The sequence below is a fragment of the Ailuropoda melanoleuca genome, chromosome 13, assembly GCF_002007445.2.
Source record: "Ailuropoda melanoleuca isolate Jingjing chromosome 13, ASM200744v2, whole genome shotgun sequence".
NCBI lineage: Eukaryota > Metazoa > Chordata > Mammalia > Carnivora > Ursidae > Ailuropoda > Ailuropoda melanoleuca.
Window position 1 is genome coordinate 78,926,234 of NC_048230.1, and position 25,507 is coordinate 78,951,740.

The 25,507-nt window shown below is 41.3% G+C and overlaps 1 protein-coding gene and 1 pseudogene across 1 annotated transcript in view; one reads left to right on the forward strand and one right to left on the reverse strand.

Annotated features, from left to right (window-relative positions):
- PLCB1 (phospholipase C beta 1) overlaps window positions 1-25,507 on the forward strand; it is a 686,722-nt gene that overhangs the window by 566,667 nt on the left and 94,548 nt on the right. The window contains 4 exon segments of the mRNA XM_034640285.1: window positions 7,049-7,181; window positions 9,604-9,657; window positions 12,592-12,811; window positions 16,338-16,518. Of these exon segments, the coding sequence (XP_034496176.1) occupies window positions 7,049-7,181; window positions 9,604-9,657; window positions 12,592-12,811; window positions 16,338-16,518 (588 nt within the window).
- Window positions 24,027-24,145, reverse strand: LOC117795820 (annotated as a pseudogene).

Consider the following 25,507-nt stretch of genomic DNA (forward strand, 5'->3'; position numbering starts at 1 on the left):
TTCTAAATAAACTGCTGTAATTCTGAATTAAAGGCAGATTCTCTACAGACAAGAGAAACAGCAGTATCTTCATTCACTCACTGGTTCATTCATTAAAAAATTTTTTTCTTGTGGTAGCATAACAGGTGGTTCTTTAGTTTCAGGGCCTTGTCATTGATCATATATGTAGTAATTATACATGAGCTGAAAATAAAATGCAGATTTCTTCATTTATGCATTCAATAAAAAAATTTTTTAACACAACTTTGCCAGTCTCCATGTTGGGTATTGTATACTATATATATTTTATATATATAGTATATATATTATATATATATGATGAGAAAAATCAGATGCTCTCATAGGCCTTACAGTCTGAGGGAAGAGACCAACATTAATAAAAATTCATGCATATACATGTAAGCAGCTGTTACAAATGTTCCAACAAAGATACCATGTGAATGTTGATGATTTTTTATGTGATCACAGATACGACAAAAACTGAAGTGAACCAATGAATTTATTCAGCTCCTTAGAGCTGTCTTCTGCGTTTAACTCACTCTGGTAGATCCTTCACAATATAGTTTGCCATCATTTATCATAAAAATTTTCAGGCATACCCAAATGTTGAAAGAACTGTATAATGAACATCTATATATCAATCACGTGAATTCCACAATTTAAATTAATTGGATGCATTTGCTTTATCACATCTATATCTATCTAGCCATCCTCCTATCCATTCATTATTCTATCTTATTTTTTTATGTATTTCAAAGTAGGTTGCAAATATTAGTATACTTCATCCTGAAATGCTTCAGAATATATACATCAGGAGGTTTTTAGAAATATTTTTAATTCCAGGCGCACGGGTGGCTCAGTTGGTTAAGCGACTGCCTTTGGCTCAGCTCATGATCCTGGAGTCCCAGGATAGAGTCCCATGTCCCTGCTCAGTGGGGAGTCTGCTTCTCCCTCTGACCCTCCCCCTCTTGTGTGCTCTCTCTCTCTCTCAAATAAATAAATAAAATCTTTTTTAAGAAAAGAAATGTTTATAATTTCTTAGAAATATGCAGTGGATACATTATTTAATTTCATTCAAGGTAATATAAATTCAAGATACCAATTGTATGTGTGTTTGAGGAAGTTCTATCTTGAGGGAAAAGCTAGTTCTGACAAAGCCATCCTCATTGCCCACATCTGTCCTGAGTGGACTGGATTTCTACATGATGAAATGATAAGCCTTGCCCTTGATATTCGGTTAAAACTGATGACCTTGCCCCTTACTCATCTGCTGTCTGAATCAAGATGCCATCATCCTAACCACTACATGGAAGGGACTGTACCTTCTAGGTGACTCAGGCAGGGCGGCACCCCCACACCTCCAATAGTACAATAAATATTTGGAATTTGGAAGACCCCCTTACTTACTATATTACCCTCTCAAATAAATTCCCCAAATCCTAGTTTTTATTGCTTGATTGTCAGATCCAAATTTTTAATGCCCTGGGTGGAAGTCTTTTCAACTGATGTACCAAATGGCATCACCTCCTGCTGTAAAACTTGTAAAAAAAAAAAAAAAAAGGCCTTCCCAGTTATCCTCTTACTGCTCCACTTGTGTTATATCTTAAAGTCACTTCTGTTCATTTTGGAAAGAGGAAGGATATACATTTTTTTAAATAAAATCTTGGTTTTAACAAGTCCATTTTTCCATGTTTTGAAAGACAAAATACTGTAATGGTTCCATTTGGCCACTAGAGGGCAGGCACCTACCACTGTAGTTCGTTCTGCTCAATTTTCTCCACCCAACTATGCAAAATCTGGTGCAACTAACATACTATCTTTGAACCTTCTTTCCTTGCAATTTATTTAACTGGATCCCAGGAATCGCTCCATTAAATTGAGAAAACTGATATTTCTTGTTCTTTTGTTTTTATCACAATTTCCAGTAAAATATGAAAGTATTTCATGCTTATTTTATTCAAACTCATAAAACAGAATATGTTGGGAAGGGCTGGGTAGAAATAAAGTCACAGGTCTTGCCCCCCCCCCCGAGTCTTTTGATCGGCACAAGGAATTTGGTTTTTGCATTTCAGCTCACATATCTATAAAGGGGAATTATTCAACCTTTCAGTGATGATGTCAAAACCTTTAATTCTAGTGTTGTATTACTACTATAGGCATCCTTTGTTTTTCAGTTCTTGTGTTTAGCTGTCCTATTTAACTCATGTAGCTTTTTATACATGAATGCCTTTTTAGTGTAACAGAGTAAACTCTTTGAGAATGATGTTTGTACATCTCTGTATTTCAGCTGCAAATTAAGTTACCTTTGTGGTTCCTTAAAAGTTGTTATTAGCATAGAATTCAGAGTGAAGTAGGGCAGTAGTGAAATTCAGACTTCAGACTCTAACATATTCAAACGCTAATCCTGCTGTTAACTGGGAGCCCTCTAGCAAGTTAGCTGACCTTTAATAAAGTCTTTAGTAAAGACTTTTTTAAAAAAGATTTATTTATCCATTTATTTGAGAGAGAGCGCAAGAAAGAGAGAGCACAGAGGGAGAGGGAGAAGGAGGCTCCCCACTGAGCAGAGAGCCTGATGTGGGGCTCAGTCCCAGGACCCTGCAATCATGACCTGAGCCGGAAGGCAGCCGCTTAATCGACTGAGCCACCCAGGCGCCCCTAGTAAAAGACCTTTAATAACACCTTGGATTTCTTTGCTCTATAGTGGAGTTGAGAAGGCAGCAGACGCTGGCTGCGGTGTGGCTGGCGTGTTTAACACCATCTAGCGCTCGCTGATCTACAGCTGCTTTTTCAAGCACTCTCCATGAGGGGACGGTCAATTAGAATTCGTACCCACTGTCCTTGGTTAACACAGTATTTTAAACATCAGTCTGATATATTTGCCACCATAGATTCTCACTAAATTAATAAATAAAATTTGTTTCCAGAATATCATAAGAGACACCTGACAAGTATCAAGCAAAAAAAAAAGAAAAAAAAAAACAAAAAACCCTGCTGAGGAGCCCCCAGATTCCTTAGTCCAGCATTCAGTCCCCTGTACCCACCTCCGGCCCCTGGGGCGAGGACGTGGGCGTGGTGGGCTGCCAGTCCACTGAATTTCCCAGCACGCCTCTCTCGCTCCGCCATTGCTGTGGGTGCATTGCTCACCTTGACTCAATCCCCAAAATTCTAGACAAACTCTGCCCCTCCGAGCAGAGCGTAGAGATGGGCAGCTTCTGGGCCAAATGTGGACTGAAGATGTACTTAGTTTGGCCTCAGTGGTTTAAAATTAGGAGTTCTCACACATACACACACACAAAATTCATTTTCCAGCTTTTCTCGAAGTCTGGGCAATAATAGGGGTGAAGCTGAGTGGCAGCTGCCCCTTTGCAGGAGTTCCCTCTCCAACTCTGGCCATGGCCCCACTTTGCCCTGTTGCGTTAGGTCTGGTTGCTTTGCTCATGTCCATCCTTTCCATTAACTGCCAATTCATGTATAGTCTGAGGGGCACCTGGCTGGCTCGGTGGGGCGGGCAACTCTTGATCTCAGGGCTGTGGGTTCAAGCCCCACACTGGGTGAAGAGTTTACTTAAAAGTAAAATCTTTAAAACAAAGGACTGTGCAATGTGAATGGCGCCCCCTGGGGTTCTGCAGTGCAATCCACCTTCCCGGAGGCATCTGGGGGTGTGACCCCTAGACGAAGCAAGCATGTCTCCAAAGCTTACCTCAAAATCCAGCACCAAACCTTGGTGGTCTCTTTATCCTCAATTATAACTGTAACATGTTTACCTGCATGTTTATTCAACATTTATCTGCTTTTAAACAAAACCTCTCTGAATTGATACATTATGTCAGCTTCTGGGATGTAGGGCTTTGTCTTGCATAACCTTGATAAGCAGAGATTTGTTTTTCCTTCAACTTAACTCAAGTTGATGATTGAACTTGGTTTCCCAAGGGCGTACAGCTACATGGGATGTCTGCAAACCTGATACAAGGCAAAAATAAGCTTGCTGGATTCATTTTGAACACACTTGCAGCCTGTTACCCCCAAGACACTAAGTTTAGTTGCCAAAGAAAAGCCACATACTGTTGCCTTCATGAAATCTGGCTTGCCGTCACCTCTTTTCTCCTCCATCAGAATTTTCTTTTACCCTGTCTTTCTCCAGAGGGCTAATGTTAGCCAGCTGTCACATTGGGGAAAAAATGTGATTTATCTCCCACGTGGTTCCAGAAACCTGCCTGGATATAGATGGGGAAGGTCAGATGCCCATGGAATAGGAGCTCCCTCCTGCCCTGTTTCCCAGGTGGCTGAGTTTGGTGACCGCAGACTGGGAGGCTGGGAGGCTGGGAGGCTGAGAAGCTTTCTCCTACCTTATTCTACCCAGAGAACCAGGCCCAGTGGATGACTCTGCTGATGTCCCAGGGCTCTTTCCCACATTCCCTTTGCTTCAGTCCTTCCCATGCAAGGCGCATGCATCTCCTTTATGAATTTTGTGGCCAATCATCTATGATATTTCAGTCTTCTTGAGTGTCCCACAAACCCAAATGCCTGCAGGAGTGAAACAAGTAAAACCTAAATGAGTAAAGAGGGAACCATCCTAAGAGGGGCAGAAACCACTCCATTCTAGCCCAACATGGGGAATGCAGACCCAGCATTGCCGATTTGATTTTTCAAGAAAAGCAAGAAATTCATTTTATTAGCATAAAATCTCCTTCATTAAAATATTTGGCAACATTGGATGAGCCAAAGAAAACATTTCCAGGCACTCTGTTTGGACCCCATGCCTCCAGTTTGCAATTTTTTTTAAAGTTTTATTTATTTAAGTAATCTCTGCACCCAACATGTGGCTCGAACTCACAGCCCAAGATCAAGAGTCACATGCTCCTCTGGCTGAGCCAGCCAGGTGCCCCCACTTTGCAATTTCTTGGTCAACAAGGAATATGCAATCACTCCCTTTGGCATAATGCTTCTAGGGAGAATTTTCCTGATGGACGTAACTTAGTAAGGTAACCAGAGTAGGACTTACCCATCCAAAGTAGCCATTTTTTCAAAAGGCAGAGTTCCACCACAGTGAGTTCTGTAGGCTGGCTAATTTCCTCCTTTAGGTTCCTGCCTCCTACACTTTAATTCCAGCCACGAGTCCCAGGGCTAATCGCTCCTATTTCAATACCACTAGCCTTGAGCAGGCCATGGTAGATAAGTAGGGGTGATTTGCTGAATTGAAATAAGTTCTGCCATCACTGAAAGCAGTTATGGAATTCATGTTTTAATGATGCTTTTGGGGGACAGAGTAAAAGCCACTTGTGACAATCATTCTCATCCTTCATTTTCTAAAAATGTTTTCATATGACCTTCTGTTGTCTGTAATTACGTGACAGAATATCACAATGTTGGGCTCCAGATGACTTCTGGCTATTTCCTAATATATATATATTTTTATGTACTACCAAGTAGAACATCAGGGTAGCTATTGTCAGTAATGTCTGCCATCAACCTGGATGGCAATTCTAAGAAAAGAGTTGCAGGGCATTTCAGAATTGAAATGCATCATTGCAATGGTATATGATGACTACTGAGGCAATTATCTTCTACAGACCAACGCTTATTCAACAAATATTTACTAAACATTTATTCTACATAGGACACAGTGGACTAGTTGCTGGTGGGAATGGAGTGGAGATTTCATAAATTCCAGTGCATTTATTATTATTATTCACTGGTAGTATTGTACAAACTTAAAAGCTTTATTTATTTTAGACACAACTATTCACTCTGTGCCAGGAACTATTCTAAGCATTTTATAGCTGTTAACTTATTGGAGCCTTTATTTTTTTTTTTGAAGATTTTATTTATTTATGTGACAGAGAGACAGCCAGCGAGAGAGGGAACACAGCAGGGGAGTGGGAGAGGAAGAAGCAGGCTCCCAGCAGAGGAGCCCGATGTGGGACTCGATCCCGGAACGCCGGGATCATGCCCTGAGCCGAAGGCAGATGCTTAACGACTGCACTACCCAGGCGCCCCTATTGGAGCCTTTAAACAACCTGACAGTGTACACAATATTATGACACCCAGTACGGACACATCTTCATCTATAAAGACGAGGAAATTGAGGCAGAGAGTTAAGTGACTTGCCCAATACTACACGGCTAATAAATGGAAGGGCCAGGGACACCTGGGTGGTAGAGTCAGTTGAGCAACTGACTCTTGGGTTCGGCTCAGGTCGTGATCTCAGAGTCGTGAGATTGAGCCCTGCATCGAGCTCTGTGCTCAGCACAGAGTCTGCTTGAAATTTTTTCTCCCTGTCCCCCTGCCCCTCCTGCTCATCCCCCACCCTCTCTCTTAAATAAATAAATAAATAAATAAATAAATCTTTAAAAAAAAAAAAAAAGTAAGTGGCAAGGCCAGAATTTGAACCCAGGTAAGTTTAACTCCAAAATCTGTGCTTGTAACCACTGTACCAGTTAGCTACTGCTGCATAACAAACAACTCCCAAATTCAGTAGCTTACAACATCAACAATGACTTACTATTTTTCACGCGTCATTTGGTTAGCTGGGCAGTTCTGCTGATTTGGACCAGGCTCAGCTCATCTCAGCTGGACTCCCTCATGTGTTTGTGGTCAGCTGGGGCTAGCTGTTCTAGGAGATCCTTACCTAGATGACCCGGCTCTCCTCCACATGGTGTCTCATCCTCCATGGCTGTAGCAGGGGTCTGAGAAAGAGAGGACAAATTCACATGTGCCTTCAATCTTCCACTTGCAGCACATTAGCTACTGCCTCATTTGACCAAAACAAATCACATGGTCCTGTCCAGGGTCAGTGTGGGAGGGCACTACAAAAGGGCATGGACATTGAAAGGTGTACAAATCGGGGCTTTTTAATATAATTAACCTACTGTGGTCATGGTTCAACACCATGCTGTTTTTACCCTGCTTTCCAGACAGTTTCAATTTGAGATTTCAGACTCCAGACGAGTTGTGAAAATTCTAAATCAAATGTAGCCTTGTTGGCTCACACAAGGTCATAGAAGAACAGTAGAAAATGTGGAAAATGAAAGGATGTTTATGATTATAGGCTGATCCTGGGGAAACACCGTCAGAAGCTCCAAGTGAAGCCAGGACAACTCCAGCAGAAAATGGAGTGAATCACACTACGTCCCTGGCACCCAAACCACCTTCCCAGGCTCTCCACAGCCAACCAGCTCCAGGTAAACACTCTGAAAAGAAAGCTATACTACAAGACTAAGAGCCTCCAATTTATTTGTGCAACTTAAGAAGATAGCATGAGCAAGATGCAAGGACGTAGAATGAGCTCCTGGAATGTGTAAAGAATGAAGAATGAATGAATGAATGAATGCCAAGAGAGATTCATGAGCACTCATCTGGTTCTGATGATAACTTACAAAGCTACAACAAACCATTGGCCAGATCTCCATGTCTATTTAGTGACCAATTATAATCCATATGCTGGCAGGGGTTGTAAAGGGTTCTTGCAACTTATAAACAGCTATGCTTGACAAGCATCTTCTTAGCTCTGCCTCACTCATTAAGTCTCTGCCAAGAATTCCTTTCTATCTTTCTCCAACTTAATTTTCAATGGCCTTTGGTGTCCACCATGTGCTGAGCACTCTGTTCACCCCTTCAAGTGGATTGACTCATTTCATCCTCATGCCAGAGCAGTGAGCGTTGCTTCTGTCATTGTCCCCATCGGGCAGATGAAAAAATTGGTTTTAAGATGAAGAAGTACTTCCTGAAGGCCACATAGCTAGTGAAGAGGGAAGTCAGGATGGACACAGTTCCCTATGATCCCAGTTCTTGCTTTCAGCTCTACTCCTACCAAGGGTCCACCTGTGTCTCACTCCTTAGAAAAATCCTTCGATTTCTTTGTAGCTAATTTTGACCTTTGATCTAAGACTGCTTTAGGCAATTCTCTCCCCTTTCTCCAATAGGTGGTAGGCTCCCCAGGATAGGCTTCAGTTTGATGCTTCCTTTGCACAGACCTGTGGAATAGCATGTACTTGATCACTTTTTGTCTAATGGGTTAATATAAAAGTAAATAAAAGGGGGAAGAATTTCCTTCCATGAAGGTATGTCTTCCTTGTCTCCTTCCTTCCTCACCCTACTACAGCATGGCAGTGATGAAATCCAGATCTTTTATTTGGAAGGGAAAGGGTATTTCTCATGGGGGAGAGTGAGATTTTTAAAAAGCAAATCATACTGAATTTGTATCAAATGTGCATGAACTGGGACCTGTGCTTTTAAGAAGGCTGTTGAGATCAATAATGGTAAGAAGATGATTTGACCATTAAGACTGATATTTTCAAATGAAGATTTTTATATACCAAATACAAACATTTTGAGTGCTTCTGGAATATAAATAAGTCATTTAAATATGTGAGCAAATATAGTCTTGTGCTTTGAAGAGTAAAAGAAAATTTGGCATTTTAGCACTTGATTTTTTTAACTTGATGTTTTCAAATAATTTGACTAAAGAAGCATTTTTAAAACAGCACAGAATTGTAAAACTGATCTCTTCTTCCCTAGTGTTAACATCTGTCAGAATCATGGTACGGTTATCAGACCAGGAAATTAACGTTGGCACAGTACTTGGAAATGAACTACAGACATTATTTGAGTTTCACCTGCTTTCTATTAATGTCTTTTTTTAAAGTAGGCTCCACGCCCAGCATGGAGCTCAATGTGGGGCTTGAACTCATGACCCTGATATCAAAACCTGAGCTGAAATTAAGAGTCTGACACTTAACCAACTGAGCCACCCAGGCGCCCCTCTACTGATGTCTTTTTATTGCTCCAGGTTCCAACTCAGGATCCCATATTGTATAATTGTCATGTCTCCTTAGTCTCCTTGAATCTATGACAGTCCTTCAGTCTGTCCTGTCTTTTATGACCTTAACACTTTTAAAGAGTACTGGTCAGTTCTTTTGTGCAATATCCCTCAATTTGGGTTTGTCTGATGTCCTCGGGTGATTACAGTGAAGTTTTGCATTTTGGGCGAGAATATCACAGAGACAATGCTGTCCTTCTCACTGCATCATTTCAGGGGTACCTGATGTTAGCATTTCTCATCATCGGTGATGTTGGATCACTTGGTTAAGGTGGAGTCGACCAGGTTTTTAAACTGAAAGTTCTCATTTCCCCTTTATAGATAATAGTTATCTTGGGTGAGATACTTTGAGACTATGAAAATATCCTTTTTCTCCTTCCACCTTATCGGATAATTTTGGCATCCACCAGTGGATCTTACTTGCCATAGTTATTACTGTACTGGTCAGCGTTCGATTTTTAAAAGACCACTTGCCATTCCTGATTTTGCCAAAAGGTGGCAGTAGCACTGTTAAAATGCAATTTGTTGGCAGGCGTTTTGATGCAAAGTGGAGGGATGTCCTTTCTGTCTGTAAATGGAGCATATGGATTCACATTTAATTAGGTTTGCCTCAAAGTAACAAAATGAAGACATTGTTTCCCAGGATTTTTTTGCCATTAATTTTCTCCTAAAATTTGTTATTTCTCTGTAAAGAGACTTAGACTCAAGGGCCAAACTTAGTTGTTTTACGGGAAGAGTACAATTTTTAAAGTTAAAGGAGGCTATTTCTTGTCTCTTTATTTCAGGTTCTGTAAAGGCACCTGCCAAAACAGAAGATCTTATTCAGAGTGTTTTAACAGGTAAATGCCGCCCTCGTCCCCCATGGAATTAGGCAGCTGAATAATATGCAGCATAAGTATTTAGAGAGAGAAGATTCCCCCTCATCTCTGAAAAATATCATTGATATTTCTTCTCTGAAAACATCCACATATAAGCAGTTCTAGTTCAAGCCACATTACACAATGGAATCATGTCATCACAGAAAAGTAACCGTATTTGGCAGATAGGACTCTATGGGTATAAAAATAGTGTAATTTCCTAAGAGATCAATATTAGAATCAAAGGATATTTTCATACTGGAAATATGACCCAGCGAACAGGAATTCACACCTTTGATAATAAGCTGTATTTTAGAAATGCAGAATGTGAACCATTTGGGACCACAGAATATAGAATGTTTAAGAACTATGATCCTGTTGGAAAATAATTTATATTTGGATAGTTCCTTAAACTAGTGGGACTAAAATTGGTACACGATTTCTTTAATACAACGAGCAGCGTGTGGCAGAATCTTCTAAATGTTTACAACATTTGGCCCAATACACAGAAGAAATGCAAACACATGTTCACCAAAAGCAGCACTCCTGGTAACAGCCAAAAACTATAAACAACCCAGATGTCCATAAACAGTAGTGTAGATAAATAAATTGTGCTGTAGTCACAGATAAAATAGGGTGCAGCAGTAGGGATAAATAAACTATGATCACACACAACATGGATAAAATTCACACGCACCATGTGGAGGGCAAGAGGCCTGACACAAGAGAGCTCATTCTTTGTAATTCCAGCTATGTACCGCTAAAAACAGGCAAAACCAATGTGTCTGTTTGAAACACGGATTCAGATTATACTTGGGAGGGGAGAGGGGAAGCAAAACCCAAAAAGAAGGTCTCTGAAGCCCGCTAATTGTCTGATCTTGATCTGAGTGGTGGTTACAAAAGCCTGTTCACTCTGGGAAAATGTGTAGAGGGGGTGGATTTATGATTTATGCACTTTTTAGTGTGTATATTTCACCAATATGTAAGATCTGCATCGAATAATTACTTGAGGTACGTATTAAAACATGTTCTTAAAGATTTAATTCCATGAGCAACAATATAAGGTTAACACATAAAACAAAAGACAGAAATGTGAATACAGCATGATTCCAGTGTTATTTTAAATACATAAATGTGCAGACAAAAGGCAGTGGATATGTACCAATGTTATGTTATTAGCAGTGATGATCTCTGGGTGGCTCGTTTATGGGTGAGACTTGTTTCTCTATGTAAATGAACGTTCCCTTTATGCTTAAGAGCCTATTCAAAGAATAGCCTTTTATTGCAGACCTTAAAAAAAAATAGGACTTTCTCTTGAATTTTCTTTTTTTAATCGTGGGTTGGAGCATCTTGAACCCTCTTGCTAAACCGGCTGTTGCAGGAGTGCTCTATACCATTTTAATGAAGTGGGATTGAATCTGTTACCCAAAATACAGCAATTCCTTAGGATTATAAATTCTTAGTATAATAAGTTATTATGCAACCATAATGAGTCCATTTGGACCTGAGGGAAACCATTAGATAAATGTACCTGATTCTCTTCCTGGCCTCTTTCTCAAAAGGAATCAACTGTCAGGAGAATAGACACATTATAAAAAAGGGGAGCATGTTTCAATTGCTTAACGACCTTAACATTGAAGCACATAAATTATTATTCTGATTTCAGTGTTTATTCACTAGGTAGCTCATTTCTATTCAGGTCTGTTGTTGTTCATGGCATGTATTATTTCCGAATCTCCTGACAGTTCTAAATATTTATGATAACGTATTTTTGGTCCCAGAAGGAGAAAGTTCTAATGAAAGGATGGAAACATGTGAACTCTGACTTAATTCAGGTCCAAACAAATGATAATCCATTGAAGTTAAGACACCATCAGTGTGAAGGCACCCCACTATTCATGGATTGCTAAGAAGGACAATCACAAAGTTGTGATTGTATGTGCGTCTTCATTTCAGAGATGTTCACTTTAAAATGCATATTCTAGAATTGATGAAGTATATCGGTAAAATACAGAATGTTTTAAGGTCTAGCTCTGTCACATCAAATGTTTTGTAAGCACTGGATAGAATACCACATAGTAATGTATGCTACCACTAACCCAAGGGACCCTCCCCCACTTCAGTGCTTTATACTGGAACACGTTTGTAATAAATCCAAACCTACCATGTCTATGCTGTGAAGAGTGCCCCTTAGAGACAGTGCTGTATGTGTGGTCATTTGTTAAGCCTTGACAGGCATATTGCCAGAAACGGTGTTCAATACATTGCATGATTCTTTCATTTCAGCATCACAACAACCCTAACAAGTAGTGGGATTATTGAGGTCCTTAAAGTGGATTCTGTTGGTACCCATCCCTTTCCCATCCAGTGCACCCAGGCCCCAGCTATGGTGTGAGTTGCTGCTAACAGCTCATAGCTTCCCATTCTCTTGAAAATCGCCATCTGCCCAAAGGAAGACCCCTCACCAGGAGGATAAACCTTCCCTCCCTGACTTCCTCAATTTGCAAAAGTCTGGCTTCCTTGCCTCCAGTGTGAGACCTGAGACCACACCATTGCTCCACTCCTTCCCCTTCTCTGTTTTCTGCACTCCCTTCCTCCCCTGAACCCCTCTTAGTAAATCACATACACCCAAATCCCCCCTCTCGGGCTCTGTTTCTAGGGAAGCCAAACTTTCAAAAAAAAAAAATTATAAGTAAAGAAATTGGGTCTTTGAGAAATCTGGTGATGGAATCACAAAAGTTAGCAAGTGCCAGAGCCAGCCTGGAATCCAGATTCGTTTGACATCCAAGCTCTGCTCGGAAGCTCCAGTTGGCTGGGAGCAAATAAGTATTGCCGGAGAAGCAGGTTGCTACTCCTCTTTACGTTTGTGTTTGCAGTCCTTCCACGTCTGTTAGCTCTTACACTCATTTGTTGCAGAAGTGGAAGCCCAGACCATCGAAGAGCTAAAGCAGCAGAAATCGTTTGTGAAACTTCAAAAGAAACACTACAAAGAAATGAAAGACCTGGTTAAAAGACACCACAGGAAAACCACTGACCTTATCAAGGAACACACTACAAAATATAATGAAATTCAGAATGACTACTTGAGAAGGAGGGCAGCTTTGGAGAAGACAGCCAAAAAGGATAGTAAGAAAAAGTAAGTTGAATGGGTATTTCTGGTGTGTTGTATAGTGGGAAGGAAAAGAGTCCTTTACATGGGTTTTCGATGTTTTACACCACATTTTGGATCCAGGGTAAGAAGGAAGGGCCACCTCAGCTCAGTTTTGCTTGTGGACTGAATTTCTTTAGTTGCCTGTCTCCTAAGAATAGATATGCAGGAGGTCCTACCCTTGAGTTCAGGCCTGTGAGCCCAATACCGGTTGGCTGACTTCCCCTATTGTAGCTGCCAACCTGGCAAGTCTGCGATTTTGCCGTGTTCTAGAACCTAGTTGAAGAGGCGACTTGTTACAGAAAGAGTTGCCTTTGCTGAAACCTACAAAGTCTTGTACAAGTAACCCTTGTGTTTGGGCCTCGGGATCCCCACAGCCCCATGTACCCAGACCTGGACAGGGAGAAGCATCTCTCTCACATTCATTCAACCAACATTTACTGAGTGCCTACTGTGTGCCCTGGGGACACGGCATTGACCATGACTTATGCAGTTATCACCCATAAGTAGCTAGCATGGCAAAGCAGGGAGCGACGTGATCATGCAGGTCACCTGCCATTGAGCCGAGTCAGATACACTCTATTCCATCCTTCCTTTCACTTCCTTATGGAACAATCTTACCTTGATGCCAGGTTAGAGAGAGACGTAAGAGGCAATTTCAGATCCATATTGTGACATACAATTGAATACGTGCTTAACTTAAAGGCGCAATCAAAACCCTGTACTTGGGAAGCCAAAAGCTAAAGACATTTACACAATTACACAATTACAGTTACATAGTTACTGTTGCAATAATGTATACATATGTGGTCATTTGTTTATTTGTGTATTTGTTTACTTAGAGTATGGAAGTAACTCATCATAGAAGACATATGTAAAAATCCTATGAAATTAGAAAAAGGGAAGCAACACACATGCACACGGTCTGAGTGGCTACCGGTTATCCAGAACCGTGGTCCAGTATGGCAGTCACTAGCCACATGTGGCTTTTGAGCCCTTGAGAAGTGTCTCATGGAAGTTGAAATGAGCTGTAAGTCTAAAATACATACGAAATTTCAAAAACTGCATTTAAAAAAGAAGCATATAAAATAGCCCAGATTTTTATATTGACATATTGATTTTACTTTAATTACATGTTGAAATGATAATATTTTAGGTGTACTAGGCCCTATAAAATGTGTTATTAAAATTAATTTCACTTATTTCTTTTTACTTTTCAAGTTAGCCACTAAAAATTTTAAATCACATATGTGGAAAAAATCAAATACATGGCCCATGTTGTATTTCTACTGGACAGTATCTACTGCTTAATGTAATTTCTGTCCTTGAACACTGAATTTTAGCTCTTAGCTTCTGAGAAAAGGGAATATGGGTTACACAATTCTCCTTATCTGATTAAAGCAAACTTGCTTGTTTTTCTAAGAGAGACAAACATTTTCCTGGTATTAAATTACAGAAGAATTCATCTCATGGATCTTATACAGGCAATAGTAGACAACAGGGATAATATCTTCAACCCTGTTTTTACACAAGATGCAGAAACACTGTTCCCTTGGTTATTTTTTAATACTTTTCTTCAAAAACTAAACAAAAATCCCTAAGCACGTTGTATCGAAAGATACATCAAGAGAAACCTCTCTTTAAGAGGCAAAGCACTGAGGTCTGATTATGTCCGTCTCTCTCCCATCACCTTTGATACGCATTAAAATCCTGAAAATACTTCCGAGTAATAAATGGAAACGTTGTCCATTAGATTAGCTTCTTATTAAAATATCCACTGTCTCAACTGAGCTTTCCACATCATGGAAAGAGCAGATCATTTAAAGATAGTTTCTGTCCAGACACGGGCACGCAGTATTTGTGTTGTTTTTAACAACACAGACTTTGCCTTGCTCTAGATGTCTGTCCTTGGATGAGCTGCTCTGGGCTCCCCCATACTGTGTCCTTACATGGATTGTCTCACTGAACCTCAGTTTCCTCAAATGCAAACTGGAGATGGTCATACCTACGTGTTGGGTTTCTGTGAACACCGAAAGTGGAGAGTGCCTGGTAAACGTTGCGTGGTCAGTAACTATTGACCTGTGGCCTCTGCTGTGGTGCTTGTGGCTGATTGAAGAAATGGCTTCATGTTCTGGCTACACTGACTTCCTACTACAAAAGGCAATAAACGTATCTCCTGTTCATCCCAAGATGGAGGTCACTTCACCAATGCTATTTATTGTGATATGGGCAAATAAACTTGTATTCATGCCAGGATGGAGGGCCACCTCAAAGCTTCCATGCCATTCTGATGTATCAGGTGCCATAAGCCTTGTAGAGGGTTCATTCTCATTTAGTATGGCACATAAAAATTCAAAGAGAAACTTCTGAGGGAATTCTGCAGCCCTTATTTGCCACAGTGGGATCCTAACACCAACTTAAACCAACTGCCTCTCCTGAGGTACCATCAATGCTGGCCTAAGTCAAAGTGAAAGCAACAGGAATTAGGGCCAGCTGATTCAAGAAACTTCCACTTGATCCACCTGGCCACAAGTGAAAAATATGGAGACAGAATCTGATGTGCTAGATATCTTAGGTGGTTTAGTTTTCTTTCTGCAGAAGTTTCCATATGAGTGAAGAAAACAGACCTGCTCTTAATACCCCATTCCCAATACCATCTCCTTTTCTGTGTGTCCTCAAAAAAGTAAGAGCACAAAATTTGAAGGACTCACGCCTTATGTTTTAGCATGATAAGTTAGTGAGAATTGCTTTGATTTATTTTAACATTACTCCTAAACTTCTCAATATCTGTATAATTCTCTGACTATGAATAACTCGAAGAAAGTCACCCTGCACAGAGTAAGCACTCAATAAATATTTTTCAGTGAACTCATGCATCCTCTTTTCTCTTGTAACCTAAGCATTTGGAGGAAAGTGCCATTTTTGGTAGAGCTATCCATGAAGTTGGTATATCCCCCAAAGAAATGTATTTAATAATGTATCTTTGCTATTAAAAGATGTCAAGAAACAAAACATGTCAGCTGGGGGGGGGGTTGCCGGCAAGTGGGGTCTGCACATGCTTTTTGTTTTCTATCCATATCACCTGGATGCAAAATTCAGCACCTCTTCAATTCCCCTGACAGAATCCAACAAATATCAAGTGTACTGAAGTCGTTATAGGACATAAATAGCTGAGAATTACATTATACATGTCTTGTTAAAAAAAATAAAAGATAAAAGCCTTAAAAAATCCTAGGGTGGGGGGATTATCTTTCTCTCCACCACTACCACAGGGTCCCCAGCCTCCTGGCTTTCCTTCTCTGTCCCTACATGAAACCTTACAAATGTCATCCCCTCTCTGTGCTTGGAGACCCTCCATTGCTAGGCTTGTCCTTGGGTATCAGCCTCTATCTCACTTATTAAAACATTTATTTCCCAACACAGCATTCTATCTAGGAGGAACTGTGGTGTACAACCTTTCCTCCACCTTGTTATGACCCGCATGTTTTGTGAGTCAAGCTCTGTGTCTCTGCAGATCAGATCCTAGCAGTCCTGACCATGGTTCGTCAACAATTGAGCAAGATCTTGCTGCCCTAGATGCTGAAATGACCCAAAAGTTAATAGACTTGAAGGACAAACAACAGCAGCAGCTGCTTAATCTTCGACAAGAGCAGTATTATAGTGAAAAGTACCAGAAGCGAGAGCATATTAAACTGGTAAGCCCAAGAAATGCAATTGTGTTTGTATAGCTGGAACCTTCTTTTCTATAGAAAACTCTTGATCCTCTTGGATAACTTTAAAGAGTGGCAGTGGGGGCTCTTGGGTGGTTCAGCTGATCGGGCGGCTGGCTGCCTTTGGCTCAGGTCATGATCCTGGAGTCCTGGGATTGAGGCATGCATTGGGCTCCCTGCTCAGTGTGGAGTCTGCTTCTTCCTCTACCCCTGCCACCACCACCCCCAACTCGTGTTCTTTCTCTCTCTCCCTTGCTCACTCTCTCTCAAATAAATAAATACAATCTTAAAAAAAGAAATATAGAGGGGCAGAGGAGGATCTGGCTGGCACCTTCCTCTGGCTTCCTTAGCCAATGATCTTACCTTGATGCCAGGTTATAGAGAGAGGTAAGATGCATTTCTCAGGTCCATATTGTGACGCGATTTAATGCATGCTTAACTTAAAAGCACAATCAAAACCCAGTACTTGGGCTTTAAAAAGCAATGAAATATTTTCTTAAAACTTGAAATTGCTTAAGGGCACCTAGTGTCCGCCACACTTATAAGCTCCACTATTCCAGCATCTTCACCGAGCTCCTCTCTGGTCCCCGGTGATGCTATGTTTTATTGTTTTCATTTTCACTGACTTATTTTGGGGTTATCATAGTTTTGGGGGAAGAATCTTTGGACTCCTACAAGGAATTAAAAAAATGCTTATTTCAGTTCAAGAAAGTTAAGAACATGCTACAAATAAATGTTTACTATTTTTTGGTGTCACCGGGTCTTGCAGACAGTAAACAATACAGTTCACTCTCCTGCATTTAGGAGAGTGTCTACATGGCCAGTATGGGATGTTGTCTACCCAAGTGCTGAGGCCCCCTGAGGCCATAGTCTCTCTTAGTGATCAGTTTCGTCCTGCAAAAGGTTTTCTCACAGGTTGTGACATTCTCTCCCCTGTTGTTGATGCCTTGACATATAGTAGGGTCGTGACAGATTAAATGAATCAAATGATAAAGTAGACTTGAAAACAAGTGTGTGCCCCAAACAAAACAAATGAGTAAACTAATAGAAATCAAAGTCATGTAGCCGGAGTTTGTATGTGTTTGAATGAGCTGTCTGTTTCTTTGCTGAGGGCCTGTCCATCTAAGAGGATTCTGAAGCTGTTTCTGTTTTAGAGATGGTTGGATGGTTTAGCCATTGGTGGATGGGTTAGCCATCACTGCAAACTAGGTGATTCAGTGTCATGCTGTTGACCTAGCCCTAGTTGCCCAATGATAATACGCAAACGAGCAGGTCAAAATCATGCGAGGAGCTTATCAAGCATCAGATTCCACTTGGCTGGTTATTCTCAACTTCAACATACATCAGAATCACTTGGAAGGCCTGCTAACACACAGATTGTTAGTCCTTGCTCCACATTTCCAATTCATCAGGCCTCTTGTAGGGTTGGTGATTCTGATGCTTGAAGTCCCAGGAGCACACTTTGAGGACTGCTGCCTGATTCCTAAATGTTAAGGCTCTAGGATTTATTTTTAACAAGCTCCACCTGATTTGGGGGGCAGGGAGGCTGCCTTGTCTGTGAACCACTGAAATAGATCTGAGCCCTGAAGGAATGGTTGGGCAGGGGTCAGGTTCAGTGTAAGGAAGGGATTGCCTGACAGGCCAGAGAAAGTCAAAGTAAATCTTGGTGAGAAATAATGGCTTTGAGACCTTGCTGTAACCACAGTTGTCTGATTTTCTCCAGTACCTCCTCCCTAGAACTCTAGAAAATAACAACTAGAAAGTGAAGAAGTTGGGATTTGAACCTTGGTCCTCTGATTCTAGAGGCCCTGCTTTCTAACTGTTGTGCAAATACCCCTGGTGATTCAGATTTCAAGCCAAGCTTATCATAACGACCTCATATCCACTCACACAGGGTAAGCACAGCCAACCCCTTCATTACAATGACTAGGATACTGTACTGTCTCTCTCTCCCTCTTCAACAGCTTTATTATATAGGCCATGGAATTCACTCTTTGAAAGTGTATAGTTCAGTGGTCTTTCGTATATTCATGGATATGTACAACCATCAGCGCAATTTTAGAACATTTTTACCCCCTCAAAAATAACCTTCATTCATGCATTCATTAAACAAATACTTATTAGAGACCTACTCAGCAAATATTTTCAAATAGGAGAGGATAAAAATGACAACAATCCCAGCCTTTATGGAGATTACATTCTAGATGAGGGGGTCAGACCATGAACAAAATAAGTTGGTAAGGGGCACCTGGGTGGCTCAGTCAGTTAAACATCTGCCTTTGACTCAGTTCATGATCTCGGAGTCCTGGGATGGAGCCCCAAGTTGGGCTCCCTGTTCAGCAGGGAGTCTGTTTCTCCCTCTCCTTCTGCCCCCTCCTCCCATCACTCCTTCTCTTTCTCTTTCTCTCTCAAATAAATAAAGTTTTTCAAAAGTTGGTAAAATATGTAGTATGTCAGGTGGTCCTAAGTGTTAGGAGAAAAATCAATGAGAAATGGGGAAATAGGGAGTGGGGATGGAGGGAAAGTTGAGGAACATGCTTTGAAATTTTAAGTCATGTAACCAGGGAAGGACTCCCTGAGAGGCAGCCATCTGACTTACGAGTGAAGGACTGACCTCTACAAACACATGGGGCAGGATTTTGCTCAGCAGGATTAGCAAATGCAAAGACCCTGGGTGAGGGATGAGGCTCTCTGTTGGGGGAGCAGCAGGCTGGCTCTGTCTGAGGCTCTCAGAGATGGGACTTCTGGGCCTGGGGACAGATCTCTTAGAGTTGTAGGCCTCTGTGTTTCATTCCAAGTGAAGCTGATGCCACCGGAAGGATTTGCATGGACGAGCAACATGACCTGAAGTAACCTTTACAAGGATCACTCTTCTAGTACATGGTGAAGAGTAGGGCCCCCGAAAAGGACCATCCCAAAGAAGAGTTCAGATGAATGGTGGCCCAAGGGGTTAGAAGTCCTGGGGTTCTCTGGCAGATGACTGCAGTAGACAAACAGGGTGACTATTACTTGGAGGACTAGGCAATCCAGCCATAATCATCTGGAGTTGCCCCAGAGTTCCAGCCTCTGGCAAGATTCCATTCCCCAAGGAGAGAGATACGGCAATTCAGCATAAGAGGAAAACTTGATAGCCGTAGAGTCCCAAACCAAGAATTCAGAGTGTGAATGAAAACAGGCCCAGACATGCCAGAAGGGCCTTTTGGGGAGCAGGGGACTATACAAATGGGTGCAGAAATCACAGGGAAGAGTTGCACAAGCTCAACGTCAAAGGAGGAACACAATGTGAGGTACCACATTGAATCCCACCGGAGGAGGCCACACAAAGGGGCTCAGCAGATTTTCTCCCAGAGGAGAAGGTTGGCTGGGAACTAGGGAGGACCAAACTGAGCTTCTAAGTGGAAAAATCCCCCCTGCAGGGACACTGGAGCAGGAGAGATAGTGGGACTCCTCCTCGGGGTGGCAGTCCCACGGCAGGTGCTTCTACTCGCTTCTCCCTAAGAAGGAATGAGTGTGTCCATATAAAAGCTTTGGGGTGCCTGGGTGGCTCAGTTGGTTAAGCATCGGCCTTCGGTTCAGGTCATGATCCCAGGGTCCTGGGATGGAGTCCGCATAGGGCTCCTTGCTCAGCAGGGCCAGTGGGGTGGGGGTGGGGGGGTTCTGCTTCTCCCTGTCCCTCTGTCTCTCCCCCCTGCTCATGCTCTCTCACTTGCTCGCTCTCTCAAATGAATAAATAAAATCTTAAAAACAAAAAGAAGCTTTGAAGAGTTTCTCAGAAAAACATACATACATGTCCAAGCCGGTCTGGCCCTTTCAGGCCAAATATACTCAAAATACTCACCCTGTCACCTTTGTGGTTGTGGATTTGGGTTTCAGGTAAAGTCCTGATGTCTTTGAACACAGTTGTATTCTTTTGTTAAGAAGGTGAAGGCCCAAACGCCCAGGATTTAGAACCACACAGCTTGTTTTATGGCCATTTGGAGGCATCCACAATTTTTACTACATGCCCTTAGCTGGCATGTATCAGAACTTCCCATCACTCCATTTGTAACAACCAGAAATTGTTCTGCCAGGAAATCTTTTGACCGAGAGCACCCAGCAGTGTCAGTTCTATCTTTGCTTGTGGATCCGAGTTATGAACAGGCCTCTCAGGCTAAATTAGACAAACGGAAGTGTAATTAAAAAGCAAGTAGGCCCCAGGTAAAAAGGAGTATTTGGGTGATGAGGAAAATTAAACAAGATATTTCATCTTCCAAAATTGCTTTGGGAATTAAATACAGATGTGTTTAGGTTAAGGTCTATACATTTCAAATGCTGGCACCCACAATTCAAGGATCAAGAAAGGAAACATTACACCAATAAACTCCCTGCCAAACGTTCAATATTTGCGGGGCGCCTGTCTGGATCAGTTGGTAGAGCATGTGACTCTTGATCTCGGGGTTGTAAATTTGAGCCCCACATTGGGCATAGAGATTAATCAAAAATAAAATCTTTAAAAAACAACTTAATATTTGCAAAACACTGGAGATGAAGATGAAGATGTGGTTACGACACACGCTCAGGGAGCAAGTATCACAAAGTTGTAAAAGCATATGATAAATGAAATAATAAAGGTATCAGCAAATTGATATGAAAACCCAGATGTGGAAGCAGTTTATGTAACTCTATAAATTGATAAACACCAACAGAATATTTTTGAGGTAATTGTTTGTAGGAGGTATAAAATGCACACCGAGCTTCATAGACATTATAGCTTCAAAGACGTTTTTATACCTGTCTAAAGACGAATCTTGACCCTTAAAACTCTGCATCCAAATAGCTCCCTGGTTATTCAAGTGTGGGTCCCAAATCACCAGGGAGCCTGTTAGACATGCAGTCTCCTGCCCCACCCCAGACCTGCCAGATCACAGTTTACATTTTAATAGGAGTCCCAGGTGACTCGTTACAAGAAGCACAATTTGAGAGCCATCGATCCTTATCTTTGCTCAAAATGCCTTTTGGAATTAAGGCTAAGGTTCCTTTTAGTTGAAATGGGACATACAGCATGTGCTCCATTATTCACAGCTTGATCTGCAAGCTGGGGGATTCCTATCCGTGCCCAAGGTACAGGCCTGTGGAAATCACTACTGTCCTTTCCTGCCTATACTGGCATCAGAAGAAAACAGTTACTTTCAGTTAGAGGTGAGTGAAAATAAAGATGTAAATTTCCCAACTCCATTCAAGTTCTTGCACTCCCTGAAATCTCTCCATAGATATGGTGAGGATCTGTGAACCCCAGTTGGGGACCCCTGGTCCAACGATAGGGTTGGGGAATCTACTCTAACTTAATCTGTTTTTCATCAACAACCATAGGTTGACCCTGAGTTTGGTCATACCATTAGGGTTACATTTTCATTTTAAAAGTGACTTTGGTATGGGGTGCTTGGGTGGCTCAGTCAGTTGATCGTCTGACTCTTGGTTTCTGCTCAGGTCATGATCTCGGGGTTGTGAGATCAAGCCCCACGTCGAGCTCTGAACTCAATGGAGAGTTTGCTCAAGATTCTCTCTCTCTCCTTCTGCCCCTCCCCCCACTCACTCCCTTTCTCCCTCTCTCTCTAAAATAAATAAATAAATCTTTAAAAAATGATAAAAATAAAAGTGACTTTGGTAAGTGAGAGAAAATCTTAGGGTGTCCCTTTGGGAGCTCTTGATGACTGTCAGTAATGAGTCCCAGCATCACATTCAAGCTTAAAAACCCATAGCCTAGTGAAAGGGGACTCCATGGTGATGTCCCTGAGTGTCACTTCTCAACTGCAGTGGTGCCTCGCCCGACATTTTGTCTTCTCTCTATTTCTTCTTTTTCATGGCTTCAAGAAAAGATTTCTTCTTTTTTTCTCATGGTCACCACACTATCCTCTGCAGAGGCTTGTTTTTGCTTTTCTTTGCTCCCTGTTTTCTCCCCTCTCTCATATTTTAAGTCCCCCACTTGTGCCAGTCCCGTTCATTTCTCCCTTCCTTCACATCAACCTTAATGGCTGCTACTGTTCTTATACATCCTCCCACTTACCTCACCAGCAATCATTTCTGGGCCCTAAATCAACATTAGTATCCATCCACCTGAGTTCCCCAAGTCCCTGCCAATCCCGAGGATTGAAAGATGTGTTTCACAGTGAAAGCTCTGGGTGAATCCTGACCAGCTGCTAATGGATGGACCATTGGGATGTGAGTAGCGATGAGTGAGGGTCTAGAGTCAAAGGTCATTTCTGGCCACTAATCTTCCACTGAATAGCTGTGTGACCACACTGAACTTTCATTTTCTCATCAATCCAATGGATGTAAGAACAATCCTCACTTCATAGAAGCGTAAGGAGTAATAATGAGATAATGTTCACAAATCATTGTTTTTAATGAAGCCTTTTAAAAAAAATACATGAATTAACTAGGAAATCTTGACTTCAAATATAAATGTGTGTCACAGTTTTTGACTTCCTGCTGCAGCTTGATGGAGCTCATTGCCTTCCTTTTGATGATTTCTATGAGCACCATTTGCTGTTGCAGCCTGTAAAGAAGCCAACCTTGAATTTTCTCCCTTCTGTGGTCAGCCAGCTGAAGTATATGGGCCAGGAGTAATTACAGGTTTAGGTAGTAACTTTACTGAGTTGTGGTAGTATTCTCTGTCTTCCTCCGATATTCTGACTTTAACATAGAATTATTTTTCTTGATAAATAAATGACTTAACTTTCCTAAAAACTTTACATTCTCCACCAAATAAGAAATGACAAATAAATTAAAAGCTTTAGTAGTGAAATAAAGAATGAAAGAATTGTCAAAATATGTTCTTGTCAATTTTTCTAATCCCCATTGGGTAACCCTAATAGAGGGGATGTTGTTCTTATCATATATACATATGATAAGAACAACATATATCATATATATATGCATTATACATATATATGTAATACATATATATGTAGAAACTGTCTTTATCTTAAATTCCATTGCTTTAATTATGAACAGAAATGAGTATATTTCCATGTGTGTATTGGCCATTTGTATTCTTTCTTTCTTTCTTTCTTTCTTTCTTTCTTTCTTTCTTTTTTTGGACAGGAAGTAGGATTTATTGGTGGGCATGAATAAGAGGAGGAAAGCACCAAGGCTCTCAGGAGTGCAGGGCCCACCATTTGTCCAGGCGGCCATGATTAGGGATGTATTTCACCCCACAGCCATCATGAATGAGCTGCTTTTCAGCCACATGTCCTCAGTTCATTCGTATTAAACTTATTAAAGCCCCACTTCTTGGAAATGTGGCTCTCTTGGTGGTCGGGAAACTTGAATTTGGCCTGAGTAGGGCCTCAATCACATGCCCCTTGTTCTGCACCTTGGTACTGATGGATATGGTGACTTGGCCAATGTGGACTCTGGTCACCATGCCCTGGGGCTTTCCAAAGGCACTCTGAATACCTTTGTGGAGCCTAGAATGAGGATAGCACCAGCAGAAATGCATGTGCATTGGAAAGGGCTGTCTCCAAGGACCCTTAGGGCAACCAATACAAACAATGGGCTGCATACACTACTGTTTGCAACCGCTGCACACTAGGCCCCCAGGGGAGAGCATCCTTAGCTTAATTGGCTGCAGATTATAGACTTTTTTTCTTTCTACAAACTGCCCATTCACATCTATCACCTACTTTTCTGTTGGATTGGCTCCTTTCCTTTTGACCCACAGAGTTCATGTGGTATATTTTGATTTATTATTTTGGGAGGCTGGGCGAGTTAGAGAGTGTGAAATACACTTACATAATCATTCACTCATCAAAAGTCATTGAAGGCCTCTCACAGTCCTCATACTGGTGGGGAAATTTGTGTGGACCAAGCCTAAACATAGTCCCTGCCATCAGGGGCTTACAGTGGTTTAGAGTACAGGTTGGGAAGTCAGACAGATCTATGAAGAGTATGCCCATCTTTGTCAGGTAGTTTTGTTGCATAACAAACACCTCAAAACTTACTGCCTTAAGATGACAATTTGTTTAGCTCTTGATTCTGTGGGTAGCAATTTGAGCTTGAATAAACTAGGTGGCTCCTCTAGTCTTGACTGGGCTCATTCATGTGTCTTGGCTGGAGTCATTCATGTGTCTCTGGTTCAGCTCTCCATCTCCTAGGAGCTCTGCTTTTGAAGGTTGGCTGACTGTCGGCGGAGTCAAGACAGGTGACTGATTTATATCTCTCATCATCCAGCAGGCTACTCTGGGCTTGTTCATGTGGAAATTGAAAGGATTCCACTTGAGAGCAAGAGGCAATGGACAAGGTGTTTTGAAAGGTCTTATAAACTTCTTCCTCCTTCTTTGGTCAAACCATGTCATAAAATTTGCCCAGATTCAAGTGATAGGAAAATAGACTTTACCTCTTATTTAGGGGACCTGCAAATCACATTACAAAAAGTATGAATACAGGAAGTGGTGGAGAATTAAGGCAATAATCTACACACAGCCCTCATAATTTGGTTGTGAGATGCAATAAAATAATCTAGAGAAACTTAACATGGTGCCTAGAAGATAGTCAACATTCTTTACCAAAGGACTATTTGCACAGGATTTAAACTGAGAAGACATGACTTCTGTTTTTAGTTGTATAACTTTTGCTAAGTCATTTCACCGCTGTGAGTCTGTATCCTCATTTTTAAAACAAAAAGTTTGTACAAGAATGTTTGTAACGTCTCCTTCTGATAGTAATGCTAGTTTAATTATAGAATCAGAAATGACCCAACTCTTTGGCCTATTAAAATAATAATGAAGGATTTCAGTTTAAAGCAATAAACTTTGGTTTTTCTTTTGTGTGTGTATACAATATATCTTAATGTACTTTTATGTGTTAATTGGTAACTATTTAGGTAACTTTAAGGAAAAAAGTCAGGAAACTGAACCATCCCCAAAGGCAAAGAAAATAATAGTTTTGACTTGTGTCAACTTAAAAAAGCTTAGGGAACAGGAGGGATTATGCT